General features: G+C 41.4%; 1 protein-coding gene across 1 annotated transcript in view; it reads right to left on the bottom strand.

Moving 5' to 3' along the window:
• Positions 1-27,241, bottom strand: part of LOC144824265 (contactin-associated protein-like 5) — a 1,259,345-nt gene that overhangs the window by 664,124 nt on the left and 567,980 nt on the right. The window contains exon 9 of the mRNA XM_078683400.1: positions 1,027-1,176. Within this exon, the coding sequence (XP_078539526.1) occupies positions 1,027-1,176 (150 nt within the window). The remainder of the gene's footprint in view (positions 1-1,026; positions 1,177-27,241) is intronic.

Genomic DNA, 27,241 nt, shown 5'->3' with positions numbered 1-27,241 from the left:
TAGGGGCCCCAGGCCAACCATGATGTTGAGGGCCCCTCTTACCAGTAACTTTGAATTTGTGATCTATTGTTCACTGATGGAATTAGACCGTTACATTTCAGAAATGGTAAAAGAAAGTAGACAAATGAAAGGCAATTATTTATATAAAATCTGCAAGGACTCACCCATACATTTTAACATCCCTCTTTTTTTAAGCTGCCCCCAGCCTTGAACCACTTACAGCACACAGATCGGCATGGAAGTGGAACATTGACAGCCCGGTTTGATGCTACTTGCCCACATTCAATGACCAAAAGAGGTACAGGAAACATCATCACATGAACTTTAACCTGAACATGACATCCCAGGAAATGACCACGCAACACAAGACTTGGAAGAGCCTACAGGAAAAGACAATGTGGCCTTTGACTCTTAGGTCATCACTTTGGGATGGAGGGGCTAGGCTAATCTCTATGGGGTACTGTATTGTGCACCATAAAACAACATGGTAGCAGATGAGGATTCTAAGCCCCATCCAGTCTAGCTCTTTGCTACCCAGTGATATTTATTAACCATATGTGGTCTTTGGTCATACCCTTGCCTTTTCAGTAATATTCATACCCTACGTCTTAGGGCATGTAGTATAGCCTTTACAGTCTTTTCCGCACACTCAGACTAAAATGGTCTCTAGCTTCAACCTTACTCACTTAACTGAAGTAACTCTAATTTTCTTTTCTTAAGTGCCTTCAAGAGTAAAGAGGAGGGAGAGAATGAGCAAAAGAAGAAATGAGACAGGGATGGAAAGATATTGGAGTGAAAGAGGAGGTAGCATGGTAAATGTTTCTAGAACAGAATAGATGAGAGGGAGAAGAGAGAAGGGATGAATTATGTGGTTTCATAAACTATACATGCACTTTTTCTAGTTAAATAGCGTGGTGTATGAATACATTTAAAATGCCACTTCACTAGTAACTCGCAGAGGGCTACTAACAGTGGCTGGTGCAAGGCTTCTCTTTACACTAAAATGGCGTTTGTCTGTTCACTCACCTCCAAAATAGTATCTGTCTCCCGAGTAAATCTGCAGCAGGTTGTTTGCATCCACAGGAGATGGGACTCCATTATCTAGAGTAAGAGTTATTCGCTGTCTTCTGGCATTTATGATAACCATGTGCCACAGCCCATCATTGAGATCCACACCTAGAAAACACAATAGTTAAGAGCAATTAGCTAAGAGGGGCGACCTTTCAGATGATCAGGCACACATGGAAAATTGAAAACAGTTAAAGTGTATTGTTTAGACTCCATTCTGCAGAAATGCTTAACCTTATACATTGTACTTGCGTAAAGAATCCTAATATTCAATGGTGATTGGTGAATTTTAAAAATAATGGTGTGTAAACACTCTCCAAAAATGCAATACAATGCAAACAAGTAGAGGTGCACACCTGACGTACTCTATAAGGGCCCATAGGAGGTGTCTCCACACAAGAAATATAAAAAACTGGAGCAAATTATACATGTTATGCCAAGATCTAAACACAGATTTGCAAAGAAGCCATAGGCTTTAATGAGACGCAAGAAGCCCATAAGGCTCAGTTTTGAGTCCCCTGCTGTTCAACATCTACGCCCGCAATCTGGATGTAGTGGAGAGATGTGGCTTGACCCTATTTTGTTATGCAGATGACACGCAGATCATCTTTACATTGTTATCTGTACAGAATCATGTACCCTTTGATCTTCTCATGGGCTTCAGTCTCATCTCCTCGTGGATGAACAAAAACTCGCTCAATGGGGATAAAACAGAGGTAATGATACTGCGCAAGGGCTCCTCTCTCTGAGGCCCACAACATTGGCCGGGCTCTCTTTGGGCTCTGCTGACTCCATCCGCGAAGGTCAAAAACTTAACTCGAGCTTTAATATCTATGAATCAGGCTTTGTTTAATGTCCCCAGATTCTGTCTAGCCTGTATTAAAGGGCGCTCTTTCTTACTTAGGCCCAAAAATATGGAACTCCCTTCCAGAACCCCAGAGAACTTGTACGTCATTGCATGCTTTTCATAAGGGTGCGAAGACCTGGCTTTTTTAATCTGCGACTTCTTAAATTATCCACCTTACTGCTTCTGGGTCTGAAATTCCCTGGGGGTAGCTGTGCATGTCACAAATCTTTTAATAAATAAATAAAATAAGAAATAATCCTCTACTTCACGCTGTACTAATCAAGCCCACCTCCCCAATGGTACTGGGGGAATCAACTTCTCTAAAACAACTCTAACAAAATAATGATAAATCAGTGCATTTTAAGTACTCTTCATTAAAAGGGTTAGCTAAAAAGCCATTACCTCCTCATCTTCCTTACTCATCCCATTCCTTAATAATGGAGTGACTGTGCCCATTCACTCCTATATCCCACCCTTGTAAAGCGGTCTTCTCTATGGAAAGAGCTTCATGGTGTTTAAACCCCTCCTCTTCCTCCAACTTCCTGTTTTTACTTTTGTGTACCTCTCCCTTGTAGGGCTCTTGAGGCATTTGTGGTGGCCACTCATGCTACTGAACGTAAGCCATATTTGTTGTACATGTTATTTGTACAGGAGCATGGTACTCTCTCAGTGGTTGCTTGGACAATGCATGCTTGCTTACCCTCGAGAGTTGCTGGCAGCACTTCTGTTCGGATAGTTTGACCGGGTGTTTTAAGGCTGCCTGGGCACCATTGTTTATTTGCCTTTGGTGATGGAGCACTGCAAACTATTTTGGCCATTTTCCCGGAGCCACTTGAACTGGGAACTACTCCTGATTGATTTTGGGAGCTGCATGGCTCAAGAGGCAGTCTATTGTTGTCCCTGGATGCCGTGTGAGTTGCCATGTCTCACTGAGATCAGCTTTAATTTTTGGGAGCGAGTGCTATCTCTCGCTACAGAGGTGGACCCCAGGGGCCAGTGTCTGTTGCAAGCTGATTTCTGGGGAATAAACTATGCATGTGGGAGTTTGCAGGAATGCAGTACACACTCTTACTTTCTTTTGTGTACCCACATGTTTCTGAGTGCGGCTGCCTCATTCTTTAGGCTCATATTGGGCAGTTGTTTGCTCATGTATGTCACAATTGGAGACCTGGGAATTACAGAGGCCCTTCCTCAATTTTTTTTCATTCTACCTGAACAGTCTATTCTCTGTCTGATTTTGGTACATTTATTTGTTCGGGCAATTATATAGTTTTTTCTTGCATAGCCCTTGGAGTATTTATAGATACCTGTTTCTGTCATGCTTTGTCTCCTTGTGGGCTTTTTGCTGGATTCACCATGGGCAAGCACTCACAGAAGACACAGCATGTCTCTTCTGATAGACTACTTCAAGGATTTCAAGTGGATAGTTATAGACATCATTCACCTTCTATGTCTGAGGTGCATCTTAAGGAGATGGTGCAGAAATCATCCGGTGCCTACAATAAAGAGCATGGCAAAAGTAATTTGTCTCTTTCTCCTAGGTCCTCAGAGGGATCTCTTTAGTTGGTCTCCTCTCCTTCATCTGTTTCTTGTTGGGCTTCCCAAGATTATGATGGAAAGGAGGTAGTTTTTCCCTCAGAATCTTCTTCCAGATGAAAATACATTTTAAAGGAGGACTGGGAGCCTGCCATTTCTTACCTTTCACCTAGTCTCCAGCTTCATCAGGCTAATGATCAGCCCAGTACTGGCAGTGACTGGTTCAGGCTATTCCAGAGACCATTAGTCCCTAGAGGTACCTGTAATTCCTTCTATCCAGAACCTGCTAAAAAGAGAATGGAGACATCCTGAAAGAGTCTCGTGCCTAGGTTCAAGGGGAGACTTTATCTGTTGGCACATGGGACAAGTGAATTGCAGCAGGTCCTGAAACTTGAACCCCCTCCTTTCTAATCTCACTGGGAAGCCTTCTTTTCTTACTGAAGATATCACCTTAACTGATCCTGTGGATAGAAAAGCAGCGATGGCCCCAAAAAGAGCACATGCTTGTCTCAGATTTTCTTTACAATCTGAAATATATGCAGTGTATACTTCTCAGCCATTGGTTAAGGATTTCCAGTCTCTTTCTTCAGCAATCCAGGAAGGTGATGATTGTTTACATTTCTAGGGCTGCATGGAGATTCAGGCAAAGTTCCTTTTGGATATCACTTTTGATCATTTAAGGGCATCTGCAATGACCTCAGTAATTGCAGTGGCTGCAAGACGACATTTGCATTTACGAAATTGGAAGGTGGATGTGGCTAAAAAAACAACTTCTTATTAAGGATGCCTTTCTATGGTAAAAGACTATTTTGTGATGAATTGGAGGATGTTCTCAAAAACACATTTCAAGAGCTAGAAGCATGTCCAACCGTTTCGACCAAAACAAAAGAACTGGGATACTCTCAGAAAAAGATCTGATCTCTACAGGAGGACGTAGAACAGATTTCCAAAAGAGGTGGTCTTAGCTTCAAGGCAAGCAGTCTCAGGCTTCTGTTTCCTAGGGGCCGGCCCTCTCCTTTCGTTCCTTTCAGGAATTATGGAGGACCTCGATTAACAACAGCTTGGTAGTACAGGTCGTGTCACAGCATTATGTACTATAAGTTTCTCCAGGGTTTTGAGAACCTAGCTAAAGAGGGCGTGCGGTTGTTATTCTCGAGTATTCCTGGTCAAGACAATAAGGGGTGATTTTTATATGATTATAGATCTCGGTTTCCTAAACAAGTGCAATCAAGCCATTCACTTCAAGATGAATACTTTGCAGCAGCCGATTCTTGTAGTCTACGCAGTTTTATTTTTTACAAAGACAGAGCCCCAGTATGCTTACCTGCTTGTTCCAGTGGCGGGTGCTTCACAGAGATTATGCAGATTTGTGATTGGCTCACACTACTTGCAATGTTGAATGCTTCCCTTTGCCTAAAGTAATCTCCTTGGATTTTTTCAAAGATCCTTGCTCCAGTGACTCTCAAGGTGTTTAGTATACACCCATATCTAGATGATATGTTGCTCCAGGCTCCATCTCATCAGAATGCCCTCTCAGACACAACCAGGACTGTGGCGACTCTGCAATAATTCAGCTTTCTTATCAATCACCTGAAATCCCTGCAGGTTCCATCCCAAACAGTGGAATATATTGGGGCATTCTTCGACACACGCTTACGGAAGTTTTTCTCCTGAGACTAGGCTTTCCAGACTGAGAGCTCTCATTCGGACCTTTGTCCAGAAACCAGAGGCATCAGCAAGGGACTGGCTGCGACTTCATGGGCATAAGGTGAGCACTTAGTCTTCTTGTGGTTTGTTAAATGATATGATTGTGGCCTTTGATAAGTAGTGTTTGTTTCTGTTTCCAGGCAGCAACTTGGGCCATTATACCATGGTCTCGACTTTATCTAGGCAATGTGGTTCATCATATTCTGATCAACTGGTATCCCACACAAGAGCATCATAATGACATGATTCCAGTGTCTACTTCAGTCCATCAGGAACTCCAGTGGTGGTTGACCCCTCCTTCTTTTTTAAGTTAGATTCTCAAGTTTTTCTCCAGATCTGCAGCAAGCAGGGGCGTTTCTGTAGTAGGTCTTTTTGCCTCCTCCCAGAACACCAAGTCCCTCTACATTTTATACGGTTTCAGAGAGGAGGGGATGGGGGCACCAATGCTCTGACCAGTCCTTGGCCTCCAGGCTCCCTGGATACCATCCCTCCTATCAGCCTGATTCCCAAGTTTTGGAGCATCTGCTGAGAGATCCTGCAGAGGTGATTCTGGTTCTTCCTCTTTGGGTCAGGCACCCTTCGTTCCCTGTACTTCAGCTTCTGTCTCTGACCGGAGAATGGCTTCTCCTTTTGACCCCTTCTCCTCTCAGTCTGTCTATCCTTCCAGTACAGACCCTGGCCAAGTTTAAACTCTCAGTTTGAAGGTTGAGAGGGCACGTCTCTTACAGAAAGGTCTCTCTGTATCAGTATCTCGTTCCCTTCAGTTATCTAGGGGACCTTCCACCAATAAAGCAGATGAACATTACTGGAAATGTTTTGACCATGGGTGTAAGGAGAAGTCTTTGCCCCCTATTTACGTTCCCACTGAGGATATTTTTCAGTTCCTCCAGAAGAGGTGTGGCAAGGGTCTGTGTGTTTCTACTCTCAAACTCCAGTAGTTCTTCATTAACATTTTTAGATGTCTTTCGGTAAATTTGTCATCTATTGAACTTCTGGCATCTAAATTGTTTAAGACTAATCAGATTTTGATGCCTTTGGTTCGTTCTGCTTTTTCTTTCTGGGATTTGCCATGACTCTTTTCCACCTAAAAGGGGGACCTAATGAGACTTTGCAGTAGGTATAACTCAAATGTATCACATTTAATGTTTTCATTTTGGAGGCCATCATCTCTGAAAGGCAGCTAGGGGAGTTAAACCCTCTGGTGTGCTGTCCCCCATACTTAAAACTCTTTGATGATATGGTCGTGTTATCTCTCGAGCCAAAAGTTCTTCCCAAAATCAAGTCTTCTTTTTATCATAACCAGGAGGTTGTGCTGGCAGTTCTCCCTCAGGAGGCCTCTGCTTCTAATTCTTTGCTCTCTCTCCTTGATGTTGTGAGGACCCTTAAGATTTACCTTACCTCTTCAGCTGAGTTTCGACAGTCTGAATCTCTGTTTCTGAACTTTGGCCCTGAAAAAGGGGTAAGAAACTGTTTTCCCTGATATTGGCAAGATGGGTCAAGTCTGTTCATTTGTTCGCTCATGCAGCTGCCAGTGTAAATATGACTGGTGGGACCAAGTCTCACTGTACCTGAAGTATTGTGGTTTCTTGGGTGAAGTGTTCTGGAATTTCAATTAGAGATATATGTAAGGCTGCTATGTGGACATCCCCTCCCAGCTTTATCTCTCATCATAGGCACCTCAATATTGCACAGTGGTCTGAACTTTTGTCAGCTCTAATATCCTGCAGGTTCCTTTGAATAAGTAAGGTGCTACAATTATGATTATTCATGAATGATACTTTCAATTTCTATATCTAAGCATTGTTACAAATAGACTGGATCAAAATAATAATTAATTTCTTTCTTCTATTGCTGCTGTTTTGGTGCCTTTTTTATTTTACGGATGTTGCTGAGAGTTTTTTTGCTAGGGCATTTCTCCATTAGTAAGGAATGGGACGAGGTTAGGAAGATGAGGAAGTAATGCCTAGATTACTTACTGGCAGCCTTCATTACTCTGATTCTTCCTTAATCGTCCCATTCCTTATACCCCTCCCACCCACATTCCTTATAGCAGCCATCTTGGGTTTGTAAAGAAACTGGAAGTTGGAGGAAGGGGAGGGGTTTATACATGGTGAAGTTTTTTTTCATGAAAAGAGAAGACAGCTTTACAAGGGTGGGATAAGGGAGTGAATGGGCACACTCACTCCATTAGTAAGGAATGGGATGAGTAAGAAGAATCGGAGTAACAAGCATTAATGGTAAGCAATCAAGGCATTAATATTGCAGACAATTAAAAAATCATCTTGTTCTGCAATCTTGTATGACATATTGTGTTTTTTAAACTGTAATAAAACTCTGCTTAAATACTAAAAACCACTTTGAATAACGTTTCCCATTCAGCCTTTTCAATGTAGATTCATAGTCAAAAATTACGAGTCAAAATCTTCATGGAAGTGGCAGGGTGGGAAAATGATAAATCACATAGAGCATGCTGTCTAATGCCATAGATACCAGATGTTGACTTGGCAGATCTTACAATGTTAATTCCACCCAGGTTACAAAGACTTCACAGGTTCAGAAAGGTTATAGGAAATGTACAGTTTTAGACCTCTGGCAGAATAAGTGACTAAGGGCCATTTGTAGGTAATCTACATTTACCGATTCTAAAATACCGAATTTTACTGATTCGGTATTTTAGAATTGGTAAATGCTATGTAGGAAATAATTTGTTAAATGTTACAGAATCAGTAAGATTCGGTATTTAAGAATCGGTATTTACCAATTCGGTAATTCCAATTCATTCCTACGGGCCTGGAGGCCCGTAGGAATGAATGGGAAGCCATTCACTATTACCGATTCGGTAAATACCGAATCGGTAATAGGGAGCACATATTCAAGGGTGGCAGGGTGTCACATTGACACCCTTTTGCACCCCTGAATTGTGCATGTGTGCCCATGTGGCACACATACATGCCCTAAGGGCATGTATGTCTGCCACATGGCACTGTTACAAAAGCACAAATTTGCTTTTGTAAAGGTTTTCGATATTTACCACCAACTTGTAGTTGGTGGTAAATAACGAATCCTTAAAGCACATGAGCACTCTTAAATGTGCTTCCTACATACCATTTACCGATTCGGTAAATACCGAATCAGTAAATAATGATTCAGAAAATACAGAATCGGTAAATACCGATTCTGTATTCACCGAATCATCACCTACATCGGAAATGGCCCAATACCGGTCAGTAAGCCTCAAATTTACCGAATTTTGGGCCATATGTAGGGAAATGGCATTTACCGTATCGTAAATACCGAATTTTACCGATTCGGTATTTACAAATCGGTAAATGCCATGTAGGTAATTATTCTGTAACAATTACCGAATCGGTAAGAATCGGTAATTACCGATTCGGTATTTACCGATTCTTTAATTGCCATTGATTCCTATGGGCCTTAAGGCCCGTAGGAATCAATGGCAATTACCGAATCGGTAAATACCGATTCGGTAAAATTACCGATTTGTCAAGGGGGACAGGGTGTCACTTTGACACCCTGTTGCACCCCTGATTCTGGCTTGTGTGCCATGTGGCACACATACAGGCCCTTAGGGCATGTATGTGTGCCACATGGCACAGGTGTACATCCACAGATGTGCATGTACACAGGAATTCGTTATTTACCATGCAATAATATTTCATGGTAAATAACGAATTCCTAAGGGCCTGTGGCACTGTTTCCAGTGCCACCTACATCCCATATTACCGATTCTGTACATTTACTAATTCGGTAATTTACAGAATCGGTAATATTTTGCCCACCTACATCTGAAACTCAAAATACCGGTCGGTAACGGCCGAAATTGGCCGTTACCAACCGGTATTTGGCCACCTACATATGGCCCTTTGGGTTTACAGACCGGTAATTAGCCACCTACATCGGGCCCTGAGTCATAAAAAACATGGCAATATAAACTAGGAATTGCCCCCACACAATTTGTGAATTAACAGCAACAGAAGTAAGTGCCTTTTTTGTCACTAAGGAGAGAAGTAGTCTCTTGAACTCAGAAATTTGTTTTTGCTCCAGTATATACGTTACCTATATTTTTGAAAAAACGATCATTCTGACTCCAAACAACAGCCTATGAGTTTCAAATAAATTCACACATTTTGCCATGTAGAGCATGATATCATTTATTGATAAATAAAATCACAGTAACAAATTTTGTGATCTAAAACAAAAGGTTTTGGTTCTGCAATTCCGCCTCACATGTCATGAATTAACTGCCACTTCAGCAAGTGCTCCATGATACCAAGGGGGAAAAATTCACCAATATGTTTTCTGAAATCAGCAAAAGTTATCATACATAGGTTGCATAACTTGGTTTTAAGACGTGGAAGAGCACCTAGGTAACCGCACATCGCACTTTATTGTACTTTCATCAGCACATAGCACTTTACTGAATAGTTTGTTAGCACTTAGCTATGTTAGCGCACAGAACATAGCTATCTGAATCCAGTGTAAAGAGGTAGGCCGGCTTGTGCATGTCATACTGTAGTAAGCACTTTAAGTGTCAGTTTTATTCCTTACTTTTATTCTCTCTGTGAGGTCTATTTTTAATATAACTTTGCAGGTATTGATTTGAGCCCTTCAGCTGTTTGACTGCTCCGATGTTACATGGGGAGCTTTTTTTTCTTAGCCTCTGCATGTTTTTAGTGTTTTTTTCTTATTTCAAAATGTGTTTGTAAGGATTTTAAGTAATCATACAATAAAGATGATGCTAATAATAATATTAAACAAATTTATAAAGCGCATGGCTACACTCACTAGTGTGTCACCGTACTGCGGCATCAAAAACTCGTCAATAGCAGAGTTATCACTCAAATATCATAATAAATTATTTGTATGACCATTGGATTTTAACAACTGAATATTTCAATTAATAAAGAACACGTTTTTCAACCATAAAGAAAACTTTGGACCTGCTATCTCCATTGACTATTATGGACATTTTATGACCTAATGAGCTAAAAATCTATAATTGATGTGTGCTAACTCCAAATCTCTTCTTGTCACTCAAATATCAGTTTCAAATATATTTTGCAAATGCTAATTTTGTGGTTTGAAAAAAAGCTTTGACAATGTTTGAAAATGTGCACAAATATTGCTATATAATATTTATTTTGGAGAAAAAAAAGTCCGCTCAAAAACACATACTGTAAAATTAAGTATGAGATTTTCTTTTCAGTATATACATGTTGGGGTGCCATATTTCAACCTATTTTTACCATTTCAAAATTATGAAGAAATTCTGTCTTATATGCCAATATAGCCATTCACACCAAGAATGCATTCATAAGCCAGAGATAATCACCTCAAAGCCAAGGACAATTACACGTATGTATTTGTGGAATATCCACACTATACCATACATCGGTGCCATTATGCAGGACTGGACTGGGAATCCAAAGCTGTCCTGGCAATTTTGTGGGACTGGTGGTTGGGGAAAACCATGCACCCTGTGATGGCAACCCCATAGTGCCTGCCACACTGTGCATGGTGGTAAATAGGGGTCCCATGGATACCTAGTAATGATGCTGAGATGGATTATCAAAATATTTTAACCACCGCCGTTTGCACAACATATGAACCCTTATGCTCAACATCCCCAGTTCTTTGCAGACCCGTCTTTTTTAGGACGAGGCCGGGGACAAAACCGTGGCAGAAGAAGAGGACAACAAACTGTCCAATGGGACACGGATCCATCGTTCCCGAACACACGGAGCAGGAGAGCGGCTCAACAGAACAACAGCACAGAAGCGACCGGCACCTAACAGTCAATCTGAGCTCTCGCATTTTAACACCAATTGAACAGACAGTCTTGGAAAAAGGACTTGGCTTTGTTCCTACCAGTAGAGGTGATCCATTCCAGATCAGAACTGAACTTGAGAGATTCTTTCGTAAAGTGCGCCTACATTTCTTTTTCAAGGACAAAATTGACCTTGACAAAACTTTGGACGACCATCTTACCAATACTGGATTACGTCCTAAATCCACATTCACCCCCCAGAGTCACCAAGTTCCAACACAGGTGACCACTTTTGAGGAGGCAGTCAGACATGATATCTCGGGCTTACAGGATGCTGATTTTCAGAACTTCCATAATTTTTCCAACACAGAAAAGAAGGCCTTAACCAGCCTGACAAAAGATCCGTCTATAATTATAAAACCAGCGGATAAAGGGGGAGCTACGGTCGTCTTGGACATGGTCCAATATCGACAAGAATGCTTAAGACAATTGGACAATCATCAATTTTATCGACGGCTGTCTGAGGATCCTACATCACGACTGCTCGCTGAGAATAGAGCCTTGGTGGACGAGGGAAGCACCGAAGGATGGACCACTCCTCAGGAGGCAAAATTTCTGGTGACACCGAATCCTGTGACACCAGGGTTCTATTGCCTACCTAAAATCCACAAAGCCACCAGACCACCACCAGGACGCGCCATTATCTCGGGGATTGGCTTCCTCCTTGAGCCTCTTTCAACATTTGTCAATTTTTTCCTCAGACCTATTGTCAAAAAAATGCCTACTTACCTGGAGGACACAGCTGATGTCCTCAGATTGTTACCGAGTATAGAGTTCAACGTCGAGACAGACTTATTAGTTAGCTTTGACGTTGAGTCTCTTTATACTTGTATACCGCAACAGGAAACTCTTGATACCATAAGACACCTTTTATCTGTAGAGGATCTTGACAGCATCACTCCTGTTAACTTTATCCTGGCATGTGCAAGGATAGCCATGATGGATAACTTTTTCAAATTTGAAGACCAGTTCTTTCTTCAAATCTCCGGGACATCGATGGGGAGTATTTTTGCCCCTAGCCTCGCCAACCTCTATGTTCATCAATTTGAACAGGATCATGTTCTCAACCATAGTAACCCGTTTCTCCATCAAGTGGTACTATGGAAGAGATACATTGATGACATCCTGGTGGTGTGGCGAGGCTCTCATGATGAGATCAAGTCTTTTCATCAATGGCTTAATGATCAAAATCAATATCTTAAATTCACAGTTGAGTGAAGCCATGAGAGACTCCCCTTTTTAGATCCATCCATCTTTCCTGAAGCAGGGGGATTACAAAGTGAACTCTTTACTAAATCCATGGCCAGGAATTCCTTGTTGCTATTCAATAGCCATCACCCTCGGTCTTTGAGGTAAAACTTGCCTGTAGGGCAATTCCTCCGACTCAGGAGGAATTGTTCGTCTAAAGAACTGTTTAACAAACATGCAACCATCCTTTCTGCTCAATTGCAGGAACGTCGATACCCCAAACACCTTGTTAAAAAGGCATGGAAACGTGCCTCAAATAACAATCGCGAGGCACTTGTGGAAAGACGTCCCCCTAAACCACCATTGGTCAGGCTGACATTTTTCAGCACATTCAATACACTGTCCAATAGAATTAAAAAAACTGTACGAAAACGTTGGGGAATCTTGAACATCACTGATGCCAATATCCCTTTGCCCCTTTTTTCACTCAAAAGAGCACCGAGCCTGCGTGACACCCTGGTCCACACGAGACCCAGGATACAAAACCCTGTAAGATCCATGTCCCTTTGGGATCTTCCACCTGTCTCTGGCCACTATCCTTGTGGGTCATGTAGCGTGTGTCCTCAGACAAGTAAAACTGACAGAGTCGATTTGGGAACGGGCAGGACGTGGCTCCTAAAATAACACACAAACTGCAACACCGACAAGGTCATTTATATGATCACCTGTCCCTGTTCCCTAAGATACATCGGCTAAACCACCCGGAAAATTAAACTGAGGATTGGTGAACATAAAAGCACAATCAGGTGCTGAAAACAATCAACGAGGCTGACCAACCACTTCTTAACCTCCAAACACACAGCAGATGACATGAGGTGGGTGGTCTTAGAACACCCTTACATCCCCCCTCACATTAGTGATGTGTCTAGGTTCCTGTTCATTAAAGAACAAAAATGGGTTTTTCATCTTAAAAGTGACAGCAAGGGCCTCACCCTGGACATCATTATAAATCATCTATAGAGGGTTCTATACGAGTCCAATGAGATCTGTATACACAAGGTTGAATAGTGACTTAGGGATAGTAAGAGTACTGCACATTTTAGCCACTTGCTATCATCATATGATTTCGTTATTTCACCGTCTGGCTGTACAGCCTGCTTACAATACATATCCCTACTACTTCTTTTCCCACAATGTAGCTCTGGCTGTGTTGGTTGAGTTTTCCGTTATTACTGCTCCACAGAATCATCTGATGGAATTAGTTTATAATAACAATCTGGCCTATGGTCAAGCGGCAATGGGCAAAACTCGATCTGAATCGTTAGTTGAGTCAAAGCAGACACCTCCTGTCATTTTACCACACTCGCGCGTATGCATTGTTTTCATGCGCACGCGCGGTAGTAGATTCACTATATTGTTGCGCATGCGCGACTACATATATCATCTGCGCATGCGCGACAAAGAGTAGTGTACGGTTTTCCGCACGACCGCATTACGCGACATTTTGCCTAGGAACGACATCATTAGAAACGAAGGTGCAAGCAATTACCTAATTATTCCATCACAACAGCGCTTTAAAACATGCGGGAAGGAGGAGCCTGTTACCTTCACTCCTACTCGGACGCTGGTTTGAGGCACCGACGGATAGGTAGGCTCCTTGATAGTGTTTGTGTTTTAAACTGTTTTCTTAGAGCTGCTGTAATATTCGGTGCTCTGTCTCTTTTTTAATCTGTGTTCTCTCTATATGAGAGCCTGTTATATGTGGGCTACTTTGCATGAGAATGCACTAGAGACAGTGTGTTAGCTCTATTTTTGTTCAACTATTTTTGCTCATTAATTTTCTCTCCTCTCCATGCAAAGTTGAGAGTCAATTGGGTCCTTTTTATAACTGGGTCTTGCCATGCCTAGTCTCAGTCATTTCTGTTTGTTTGGGTCATAGTCTTTTTATGAAACAACTGGTATATGTTGGAAATTATGGAAATGAGGGAGCAATGTATCCATACACCCCTGAAGAGCTTCTGAGGTGTTCTTTACTTCATTCATTTTTTCCATTTCCACTCTAACAGAGCGGGGCCTCATTTCTTCCCGAGCGGGTGCCGGGCGAGGTGAGGTGTCTTCCCACAAAACGCTGGGTAAGTGATATATTGTAAATACTGCTTTATTTTTCTTATAACTGAATGACCAGGAGAACTATATGTCTTCTGCGTGGCATTGAGACTCTTTCTTCGCCCTGTTCGTGATGTCTTGTTTTGATTTATTTATCATTGTGGTACCATTACACATTATAATATATTTTGCTTTTGTGCACTATCTTTCTATTTATAGGAAAGGACACATGATTAAATATCCACCAGCAAACATTGGGGATCCAAGTTCCTGGTAGGTATAATTTATTGTATTTGTGCATAATTACTATTGTTATCACATATTTGCAGTCGCTATTTTCATTCGGTCCTGAAGAAAGCTGGACAGTTTGTCCATTTGAGCTGAAACATGTTGACCCCACTGCACTGCGCCTTTGCATAGTTATAATTTCAAACTATTAGGGTCTGTTTTAAACTTTGACACTAGGTCAATACCTATTAAACATATTTTTTGTCCTAGTAGTCAATTTTATTTCCACTTTATTTTCACGTTATTTTCACTAGCACTGCACACCATTGGCACCATATGGAATACACTGTGGTTAGAAAAATATTTTGATAATCCATCTCAGCATCATTACTAGGTGCGTTGGGCGAGATTTGGATTTACTACTCGCACGCCACATGATGATATTCCGCCACAAGTGTGGGCTGATGGGAATTTTTCAACCCAGTGTCATTTCTTAATGTGGCTATATGGTCCCTTTGATTTTTAGTCTCAACAAGACTCACAAATAGCTTTTTGGACCAGACATCTCTATATATTTATTCATTATATAGTTGGGTTTCGAGATGTCGTGGTCGTTAAACAACCCTACTTTGACCCTCCTTAACCTTTTTTCTTAGTCCCATGGATACCCCCACGGGCCCCAGCCAGAGGCCTGCGGGTGGAAGGGGGTCCCCAAAGTCAGACTCTGACAGCAGTTTTGTGTCGGGCAGACAGATTCGGCTGTCAGAATCAGTCATCATAATCTCTTGGTCAGAAGCCGTGTTTATAGAGCTGTACGAATTGGCTCCGAACGACTCGGGATGTCCGAATCCCGTTCGTAACAGGATCAGACAATCCGAACAGTTTCCTTGCATTGTAATTGGTCATTCAAAAATCTATCCAATTCGGTCGAAAACATGGTTTCTGATTCGGATTCTCAGATTTCGAATCACTGTGCAGAGCCTTTTTCGAAAGACATCATAGTTGCCCCTATGTCAAACATACTGACATATTATATATTTAAGCATGTACACAAACATAGGCACTTAAACAAAGATACAGTTGCCAATGTATTCATATATCACACCCCAGCTTCCCAGTCTTGCAACATTGTATTTCAATGTATGGGTATCTCATCCACTCTCATAGGCCTTGGCACTACTGCTCTTGGTCTTGTTTATTTGTTAAGATCGCTACTATTGTCATTGCATGCTGACTGTGCACTTCCGCTCCTGCCATGGCATGACAGACTCCTTTCTCACACTTAATGTGCATAAAAAGGTAGAGCCTTCAACTTTGCCAATAACTACAAAGTAATAGTGCACGATGATTTACAGTATTTCAGGCCCTAGACTATAAATCAAACTAACTGCGACATTCGGGCCGTGCCATTCACTGGCTGGCTTTTTGAAGCATGGGTGAACTGTAGACTGATGACAATGTACTAACCCATGCTCTGTAACAGAAGACTTGTGCCCATTAAAGCATAACACTGCATTTGTGATGGATGTCTTGGTCTATCCTGTATGCACATCTTAAATTGCATATTCCTGTCACTTTGAGGGCCTGGAGCTACTCAGTACCCCGTACACGCACTGTTCACATCCATCAGAGCAAGCTGGTCAAGCCTAAAATGCAACAACAATTTTCTGTCCTCAGTGGAAAATGATTCAAAGGAACAGAATTTAACATCATACAGCAAGAGTGATATATATGGAATAGAATTACTTACTCTTTTATTATTATTAGTATTATTATTATGTATTATTATTATCATACACAGTATGTATTTGTAAAAATGCATTAACTATGTATTATGTTATTTTTGATAAATGTAGATTAAACTATCCAATTATTAAGGAATGTGGAGACCGGTGTACAAATGTTTTGTGATTCATTGATCAGTCGCAAACTGATTAGCTAATTCGAAATGTGTGTTTTGCAATGTACAAAAGCAAGGCATTCATGCTTTCAGTAATTCAACTCCGTGAACTGAATCCACGGCGAATCAGAAGTAAATTAGCGAATCACAAGCTGTAGTTTTTAAATAGCCATCCAAAAATAATATGACATATTTCCAATTAGTGAACAGTCGCAGAACATGTGCAATTCAGCACTAAGGGGCCGATTCCCATCTGGGTCAGAAAGCTCTCGGACCGAGCCGGACCCGGGTTGTTTTCCGACCGAGCAGGACTCCTGCAGTCCGACTGAGCGAGTACGATGCAGCCGCATGCTGCTGGACTCGGTTCGGTCGGACTCCCATACAAGTCAATGGGAGCCGGTCGTACGACACGTACATGGGCTCCCATTGACTGAATGGGTAAGTCTCGCACAAGGGCGCCCCCTACAGTGGATAGGAATCGGTGCCATCTGCACCGTACATGCCTGTGTTGGGGAGACCCTTGGGTCTCCCCCTGTGTCCGAGTCATAAGGCTGCGGGTGACGGGGGTCCAACGCGGACCCCCAAAAGCAGCTTCCCGGACGATTTTGCGAGCCGGAAACTTCGGCTCAATCCGTCTGTCCAACAAGTGCATCGTACTGGCTCGGTCAGAACTCGCCTCCATTGCACGGTGTGGTTCTCTTACGGACAAGGCGTATGAAGCGGTTCGGACCCGAAAACAATTCGGTCCGCAATTTAGGGGTTGTCGCATCGCACTTGCCCACTCGTACAGCTGTACGAGTCGGGCGGAGAACCCACGTACAGCTCGTACTTTTTACGGCTGCATCACGTTCGGAGACCTTCCAAGCGAGATCGGAATCGGCCCCCAAGTGGGAGCATGTAATAACCAATTGCAGAGTAAACAAGGAAGCCCACACTGGAGTTCACCTCTTCTGAAAGGTAGATCCATGTGCAACGTAGAGGTGAAGGAGAATTTTTATGTCACAATAAAGGAGAATGAGGAGGAAGGAGAGCGTATTGAGCCACAATGTCACCCTCTTTGAACAAATAGAGGAGGAAGTATACATTATGTAGCCAAGTGCTGTTGATTTTAATTGCCGAAATGAAAGCATATCTGCCTAGAAATACCAAATGTAGTCAGAATATTGCTGTTCATGATGCCAGACATGTGTTCCACATACCTAGTGACCTCTGGAAGTTGCTAAGGCATAGATGCAGCAGAGTATAGAATACCACACAGTGCATTTTAATATGTGTTTACAGCATTCATTGATGTACTGTTACTTAGAAAATGTGGTAAAATGTTATCATGCACTACAAATCCCACAAGTTATCGGTTATGTGGACGGTACCATTGTAATACGTCCAGCATCAGACACTGAATACCTGTATACAAACCTTAAAAGTTACCACTCACTTAACATACAAGTGGGGTATAATTCAGTGTCTGATCTCATGACTGCTGGCAAAAGAATTCTGGAAGTACCCATGATTACTTTGATTCCAACAGTGTGCCATGCATGAATGTCTGGCAAGAGGCGAGTATAGAGCTTTGTTTCTGTTAGATAAGTTATACAATTTTACACGGGTGAATATCCCACACCCAAACTTATCATAGAGGTTGAGGTTTGATGATTTCCCTCCTAGGAGGGAATGTGTATGCCATCAGATCATGGCTTCTAACCATCAGGGAAGGAGCCGAAATACAAGACTGATCACAAAAACTGGGTCCATGGGTGAACGTAAATCTATACTGTTGAAGAGAAGATAGAATTATCTTCATAACTGTGGTGGAGCTCTGCAGAAGGCACCTGAGACCTGATGCAAAATGACTGCTTGTTGTGCTATTTGGCATAGCATTGCAACAAGATGAGGACTACTTATAGATCCAGACATTGATGACTGAGGGTGAAGTTTCATTGTCATCATTCAGTGATGCACGTAGTTACGGCATAGTCTCCATGTGTATTTTAATTTATTTTGTAGTCTCTAACTGCTTGAATCCTTTTCTTAAATGCACTTTTTATGCTCTTGGCTTGCTTTGCTAGGGCCCACACATGTTTCAACTGTCTGAACTGCTGACATGTCAAAATAGAACCCTCCACAATGCTAGGGGTGATGATATACTCCCATGGCCGTCTAGTGTTACTTGCTCTGATGGCGGGTCTGCCCCTTCTCCTATCTCTGAGCTGATGTAAACAAGATGCCAATGATGTCTGTAGCCTTGAAGGTTTTGATATTTTCGCTCTGTGTATATGTTGAACTCTTAGGATACAGTTGGAGTCGTCAATGGGCCGGCAATAGATGCATCTATGCTTGTGTTGCACAAAGCACTTCCCTCAGCTCCAAAAATTGAACTATCCTTCTTCTTGCATAGCTTCTACTGTGGGTCTGTAAGGAAACCCAGACGTTAGTGTCTTATAAGGAATGCATGCATTTAATACATATTTATTTTTGGAGCTTTGACTAAAATGTAAAAGTTAAATTACTTTATTCAATCTAGTGTTTTGAAAATGATCATTGAACATGTGGAATATTCAAACAAAATATGTTATATTTGCAGATGAGCCACTGAACCACATGTTCTGCTTTCCAATATTCCAGTTACATGTATAACAGGGAAAGAATCATTGGACATAATGTACTAGTATTTTAACGTTTACTAAATGCTGCAATTCGATGGTTTTCAGCTGTTAAAATGTTTTTCATACTTACTAATCCCATTTTAATAGATTGAAACGTTTTCCCAACTCCTAAAATGGCTCTCTGAATGGATACTGATCAGCGTCTGGAAGGGATGTGTTGTAGGATTTACTTTCAAATACCAAATCGATATCTAATGTATAAATGTTATACCACCAAAATCAAGTGGCAAAGCATTGATTTTTTACTAACGTTTCATAGGATGTTTCAACTGGTTAAAAAATAGAAGGGGTCACCTCGGCCTTCCCTTTTGAATGTAAAAAAAAAGATTTTCAAAACAGAATTTTAGCTCCCAACCTTGCAGTGCATAGTTTGTTTCTTACATTTCTTTACTGATTGCATAAACACTGGCAAATTGCAATCAGCATTTTGTAACCAGTAAACAGTACAATGTAGAATGTGCGATGTATGTTAGTGTATTTGCAACATCTCACATATGTAGCTGTTGTGCACATGGTACACCAAGAACAAACATTCGTTTTTACAGGCAGGGAAATGGGTGAGGTAGGTGGTTGCGTTGTAAGGGAATGCGTGGTAATGGCACATTTGTTGTATTGCCCCGGTTATAAAGGCATTCATCCGCTCATACTCCTAGACGCAAAAAGAACAAATGATAGACGGAATGCTGAACAAATCAAACGTTCACCCCAGTCCCAACTCCGGGTTTAATCAATGGATTTTTGCTCACCATGGCACCCCGGTTTGGACCCAGCCATATGTAAATCAGTCTTGATACTGCTCCTCATGGGAACAGTCCAGCCCCGACTGCAAGGCCAGGTCCTCTCTGGACTGTGAACAAGCATCCAGGATCCGGTTTCAGGATATCACCCCTATCAGCCGGGCTTGCTTGAATCCATTGGCACAGTGAGCACGAGACCCATGTCTGGGAATACCCTTCCCACTTAGGTTGACAGAAGCAACAAGAACACATTATAAACAGAATGCTGAACGAATAAAACATTCACCCCATCACAGATCTAGGTTTAATCCATTGTTTTTTTGCTCACCATGCCAGTCCAGTTTGGACCTAGCCATACGCAAATCAGTTTTGACCCTATTCCCCATGGAAACAGTCCAGCCTGAACTGTCAGTCCAGGTCCTCCCTGGACCGGAAACAGGCATCCTAGGACCAGTTGGCAGTTTGGGTTGGACTGTTCCCATTGGGAGCAGGGTCAAGACAGATTTGCTTATGGCGTGGTTCCAAACTGGGGTGATGTGGCAAGCAACATAGCAATGGATTAAAGATTAAAGCCTTATGGTTATTGCTATCTGCAAGATCCAGATTAATTCACCACCTATGTTCCTGTCTGCGGTACAGCTTCCTGAGTTATTTCAGCTTATCCATAAACCAAGGGGCAGAGAATGTATTCCTATTGGTGATTTGTTTGCTTTTATGGGGGCTACTATATCTAAAGCTGCCTCCACCCAACTTATAAAATATTCCGCAGAGCGACTGGTGCATGCAATACCACTATATAAAGGACATTCTGCATGGCATCTGGAGAAATCCTACTCCAATTTCTGCAGACCAGCAACTTGCTCTGTGCCCCTATAATGCTTGTCCAAGGATATCCGGGCATATAATAATTTGGGTATCATTATTTAATTTATTTAGGAATTTTGAAGAACATGCCAATATTATTAGGGCATCTTCAGTGGAACACGTGAGCTTATATCCATAGAAGCAAATGAGATGTGCCACTGAGAGGACATAAATCTTATAAATAGAGAGGCTCATGGAGAAGCCCTGCAGGACTCCAATGGTCAATGATTTGAAGAGGACCAGGTATGGTGGTAAGAACATGGCCCGAGTACAATTAAACAAATACATGGAAATCTATTTGAAAGCCTTATCACCCACTCCCACTAGAAACAGGTTGGAGTTATAACTCTTGAGAAATATTTTCAAATAGTGCAGATCAATGTAGACAAATAGAGCAGCAAGATAGGCCTATAAAAATGCTCTATACAGTCTCATCGGTGGAGGATTTTCTTTAAAACGTACAAGTATAGCATATTTCCAGTCTCTGCCAGGAACGCATATATTAAAATAGGGAGTCTAAAGTAGTCTACAGTCTCATGAGCCTGGTTCAAAGGAGGATATCACCTTGACCCCTCAGACTACGTCCTGACTAATGGCAGCTTGAAGGTTTATGACCTCAATGCTTTGCTTTAACAATATGAATGTCTCTTTGGTCGGTTTTAGTGATTGATAGAGAAGCAGGTTGAACTGCACTTAAACTTAGATCTTGTTTGCACAGGCATTGTAATTTTTAATCATGGGATAATTAGTGGATATGATAAATATTGCACCCCACAAATGTACCTGAATGATTTCATCAGGTCAGATATGTATACGCCAAATAAAGCCACAACTACATACTTCACTGATGTAGGTCAGTGGTGGTAAAACACTTATGTGTTGGTGTCTCTTCAACTGCCAAACAAGAACACAATCCAACAGTTGCTTAATGATCTACTTCGAGTCAATTCCCGTATCAATGTAATTAGAATATTTTCAATTACATCAAAAAAGCTCCAGTTAATCTCAAAATCATAGGCTGCTTTGACTAAAGTAAACATGTGGAGTTTGTGGCTACTGCAACCACCTATGTGGAGGTTAGATATTATACTGCCAACAAAGAGTTCAGATAGTAAAACTTAGATTTTGGCCTGAGTCCAACAAAACCTTATCTAGGCTGACAAAATAGTCTAATAACTTGACAGAAATAATTGAAATCAGGTGGAATTAGTGATAGAAAATGGCCCTGAATATTTGTAACAACATGGAGCAAAAATCCTGATGGGTCCAGGCTTCTGCATCATGATCCTATCGCAGGCCCAAAATTCAAAATGACCCAGTAATGTGGTTGCTATAACACCAGATATTGCTTAAGTATAGTCTGGCCTTGCTTCTCAATGGCACTGGTTAGCTCTCAATAAGGCCATAGAGTTGGACATTTACAAGTCCAAACTACAGCTTTTCCTTGGTGCATCGCTTCCACACATAATTTCCTTGGAAAAGGTATTGTTATGTAAGGCTTTCACTGAAAGCCATTAATGTGAATAACTGGATCAACCTTAGATTATTTACTGCTATGATGTATCAAAAGGGGGGAACAAATGCCATTTCTCCTAGTCATGACATTACAAGATGAAGTGCTCGTATACTCCTGTATTTCACTAACTCCCCTAGGATTTTGGAGACCCAATCAAAGTGGTCTTATACTGCCTCTCCTGGATCTCCAAAGACGAGGAGGAGGTGAGATAATGAATACTGTGGAGCATATTTGTGGAGGATGTGGAGCAGTGCTGTGTCACAGGGAAAGGGCAGGAATGTGCTATATTTAGGTGTAATACAATGCATTCCTGTCCTTGTCCCTGCACTTGCGCCATTTTGACTGCCTAGCGCCTATGCAGGAACCCTTGCACCATGGTTGAAGGATTGTTTTTGTGTAGAAAGGGGCACATTCCTACATATTAACAATCCTGAGAGGCATATTCCTCTTTCTATGTGTGCTGCAGGATGCAGCACACATAGAAAGAGGAAGTAAAGATATTTTTAATAGATAGAAATCTTTTAAAGTGAACTCAAAAAGTAGAGCATATACCAGCTCACCTATCAGACCATTCTGTGGTGGTCTTACGTCTCACCTTAAAACAAATAGTTTTTGGCTGATGGACAGTGGATAGGGGTATCTTTTTAGAGAAAGCACAGGTAGATTCGCTAGCAAAGGACACTGAGGCTTTCTTTCAATTGAACAAAAATGGGACCACGAAACAGATTACTTGGGAAGCATTCAAGGCTTTTATTAGGGGAAGAATAATCAGGATTGCAGCATACAGAAATCAGAAGAGGAAGAATACCATCAGGGAACTAGAGAACGAGATTGCATCATTAGAAATAGAGTTAACTAATAATGAAACTACACAGGAGAGATCAAGTATGATGGAGAGACGAAATCTGAAGAAAGAGGAACTAGCAGATTTCCTTGACGAAATTGTCAGGGATAAAAGGGAGGCTAGCAAGCTTTCACACCATGAATATGGCAAAGAGTGTAGAAAATTACTAGCATGGAAGTAAAAAATGGACTTACTTCGCAACAGGGTTAATAAAATACAAAAGAGGATCAACAATATAGCACAGAAGAGACAGATAAGAAGGGAGTTTGTAAAATTCTTTGATAAACTGTACACTGAAGATGTCATTGTTACAAATGAGCAAATAAACTCAGTACTGGATGTAATAAAAACACTGTCTGCCACTTAAGAACAAAGAAGAGAACTGAATCAGGAAGCCTCCAGGGAAGAGGTAGTAGAAGCAATGAAAACCCTTAAAAAAGGCAAGGCGGCAGGTCCCGATGCACTCCCAAATGAGCTGTACACAAACTTACAGGAAGTATTTGCCGAACCCCTGGCAGACCTCCTGAATGAGGTCTTCCTAAAGGGAGGAGATCTCTAATCCTCTTGGAATGATGCGATTATTAGCATCTTAATAAAACCAGGGAAGGATCCTACAAAATGCGCGTCGTACAGGCCGATTTCTCTTTTAAACACAGACTACAAGGTTTATATGCAAATCTTGGCGAAAAGGTGAGGAAAAGTAGCAGGAGCGTTAATTCACCCAAATCAAAAAGGGTTTATCACTGGAAGGTGAATCCACGAACTTACGCACAAGCTTATCAGCGATATGGATGTGGCAACCTACTATTCTACTCCTCTGTCAATCATTACACTTGACGCTGCAAAAGCCTTTGACAGGATGAGCTGGCCCTTTTTAAATGCAACTCTGGACAAATTTAATCTTGGAGACACCTTTCAGAACGCAATAAAACAGATTTACAAACGGCCTTCAGCAATGGTTCTAGTGAACGACTTCTTGATGGAAAGAATAAAGATAAAAAGGGTCACACGGCAGGGATGCCCTCTATCCCCACTTCTCTTTAATTTTTACATAGAGCCCTTGGCATGCATGCTAAGGAAGGAGAAGGAAATAACCCCAGTCAAGTACCAGGGATGGGAAAAGAAAGTAGCATTATTGGCAGATGACCTGATGGTATTTTCCAACAACCTAAAATCCTCACTTCCAAAAATTGAAGAGATAGTGAAACACTATGGAAATGTCTCTGGGTATTAAGTAAACCATTCAAAAACCCAAAATCTTGGAATTGAATAGTAACTCACAAAATCCTTTGGTTAAAGAAAAAATCAAATACCTCAGGCTGGACCTTACAAGAAAAATAGAGGAAATAGGGAGTCTAAACTTTGACAGAGTCCATAAAGAAGTGAGAAAGCTACTAAAAGTATTGGGGGGGTGACCGCTAACCTTTATGGGGAGATCCAATATAATGAAAATGGTAATTCTCCCAAAATGTACATATCTGTTTAGTACTATTCCACTGGGATTTAAAATTGACCATATACAAAAACTACAAGGAGAACTGAGCAGTTTTAACTGGGCCCCCAGAGGGCTAAGAATTGCTTGGAAGAAGCTAAAAAGGAATAAATCACAAGGAGGTATCTCAAGCTTAGATATTCTGGAGTACTGCAGAGCCTTTCAATTTAAGCAGCTTCGGAAACCACTAAAGAGTTTCGATTTGTATCCAGAGCATTTGCAGGCTTTAGTCAACAAAGAAGGAAGCCAATACCTGTACAACTTTGGTCACCTCAAGTATTTCAAGAAGGTAAAACTCAAGACACTATCTTCTGCTGCTAAACTGTGGTATCAGATGAGAACAATTCTGAAAATTACGTATTACAGTCAAGACGCTCCAATTTGGGATTTCCCCGGTACCCGAGAATGCCTTAAAGATAAGCTAGCAAGTCCCCTGAGAGAAAACAACACTACAAAATGGGGTCAATTAATGGAACAAAATTCAATTACAAAATGAAAACTCTAATGAGACAACAAAGGTTTCACTTGCAAGGTTTAAATATTACAAACTCACTAGCTGGGCCAAGAGTCAGAAAGATATCCAAGCCGGAGAGGGGAATATAGAGAAAATGATACAAACAAAAAAGAGAAACAAAAAACAAATATCCCACTGGTATTGGGTCCTAATCCAAGAAGGGGAGGAGGAATACAAAATACCAAGCGAGATCTGGGGGAAAGTGCTGCCGGAGCTGAATATTCAACGTGAATGGCAAGTATCTATGGCTACATGTTGGTGCACTGTAAAATCCGCTCCTTTAAGAAAGGATCATCTATTCACCACCCACAGAGCATATTGGAATCCAAAGAGACTATTGAAGATCGGTGGCCAAAGGGAAAGAAGATGCCCGAAGTGCAGAGAAGTGGGTGCAGACGATCTCCACATGTTTCGGCAGTGCCCCCAACTCGAGAAGTTTTGTAGTGAGGCGGGTAAGACCTTAGCCAAGGACAACGGGTGGAGGTGAGTATAGATCTTGTTATTTTTGGGATAAGTCAACAAAAGTTAAGTAAAGATCAATAAAACCTTCTCTTTATACTGATACTCTTAGCAACATGAGAAATTTGCATTAAATGGGTGAAAAATATATCCCCAACACATAGTGAACGGCTGGCCTCTATACACAGAATACCAAACTCGATAAGAGCGGAATCAACAGTAAAAGGTACAAATTCTGGAATATTTGGGAAGACTATAACAAATTAGAGGTAAAAACTGTATTGTCCAATGATTAGGCAGCGCAATTAAAGCTTCAAGTGGAAACTTGAAGGAGTAATCAAAATGATTAGCTCCACCCAGATCCGGTTTGCGCCAGAATTGGACAAATAGGGGCTCAAAGTAAAAGGGAAAAAGGAAATCTCTGCGCATACAATGTGCTTACCCAGGAGATATCCCTATGAATGGAACAGAAGTGTTACTGGGCCCCTGACACCTCCAAATCTAAAATATTGCTAAATGAGGACAAAAAAATATAATTTCTTCTAGTTGCTTCTCCCCTGGATGGCATATCTTTTTGGTGCATTCCCAGGTTTACCAGTTCTGATGAATCTGGGAATGCATAAAAAACCATGGGAGTTGTGTGGAAACACTCAGGCAATGTCCATGGAATGCTTTACCTCGGCAGATTAGCACAACGCAGCACCAGATTTTTTAAGCCACTCAGGGCTTCATAACTGATTTTTTAACTACATCACCCTTGCATCTCATTGTGTGGTGCAACGTGACACAACAGGGCTACAACTATGCCCCTGTGTGTTGCTTCTGCCAGTCACTGCATTTCGCTATCAGCAAGTGTCGGTGAAGACCCATACAAAAAGAGAAACAAATGAAGTGCTGATCAGCATCTCTCAGCAGATCCTTTGTCAGCACAACACTGGCTTTCATTGTGTTATAGGGCAGGAAGGTTGCGGCATATTACAGTGGGCGATGTGGGTGAGTGTCAGGAGACCAGGTATTTTTTTTTAACATACTTAAATTTAGAGAGTTATTGGAAAAGCAGCAGGCCAAATATGTTGTTGTATTTTATTCCTCTAGTTTAGAAGATGGAAGGGTAAATGCAAAGAGAGGGTGGTTTTGCTGTGCAGGAGGCCAAGTATGTTTTCAATGTCAGCAGGAAGAGATAGAAGATAATGGATATGGGTGTAAGGAGGCCAGGTATTTTTTTTATCTCAGTGAAGTGGTAGAGAAACCCACACTGGTATGGACCTCCTAGTACTCCTTTTTTCTTTGTACAGATATTGAAAGCAGTGGAAGATGATTTGTGATAGACATATATAACATAGAATTATAGAAATCTAAAAAATGAATAATGGATGTTTTGCACCACAGTGTTCTTTTTGACATCTTAGGCAACTTGAGCTTCATTGTTTTCTATTTGGAGTCACTGAAAACCTTGGGAAAAAACATCCTCGTTATTCGTTGTTACCCATCTCTAATCTTATATCCTTCTCACGCCCAGTATACAGGCCTTAGAATTGTAGTCTTCTTCTTCCACTGCCCTACAAAAGAACTTGGACAGCCCAATAAAGCATCCCACATTGAAAACTGAATTTCTACTGTTCACCTCTCAAGTACCTTTATAGATCAAAAGGGGCACACAGCTTGATATCTTCAATTAAACCTAGGCATTTTTTTGGTTCCTAGTTTAAAGTGATATATATCAA

The sequence above is a fragment of the Lissotriton helveticus genome, chromosome 3_1, assembly GCF_964261635.1.
Source record: "Lissotriton helveticus chromosome 3_1, aLisHel1.1, whole genome shotgun sequence".
Taxonomy (NCBI): domain Eukaryota; kingdom Metazoa; phylum Chordata; class Amphibia; order Caudata; family Salamandridae; genus Lissotriton; species Lissotriton helveticus.
The sequence above is the reverse complement of the archived record's forward strand: the minus strand, read 5'-3'. Positions and strand labels throughout refer to the sequence as shown.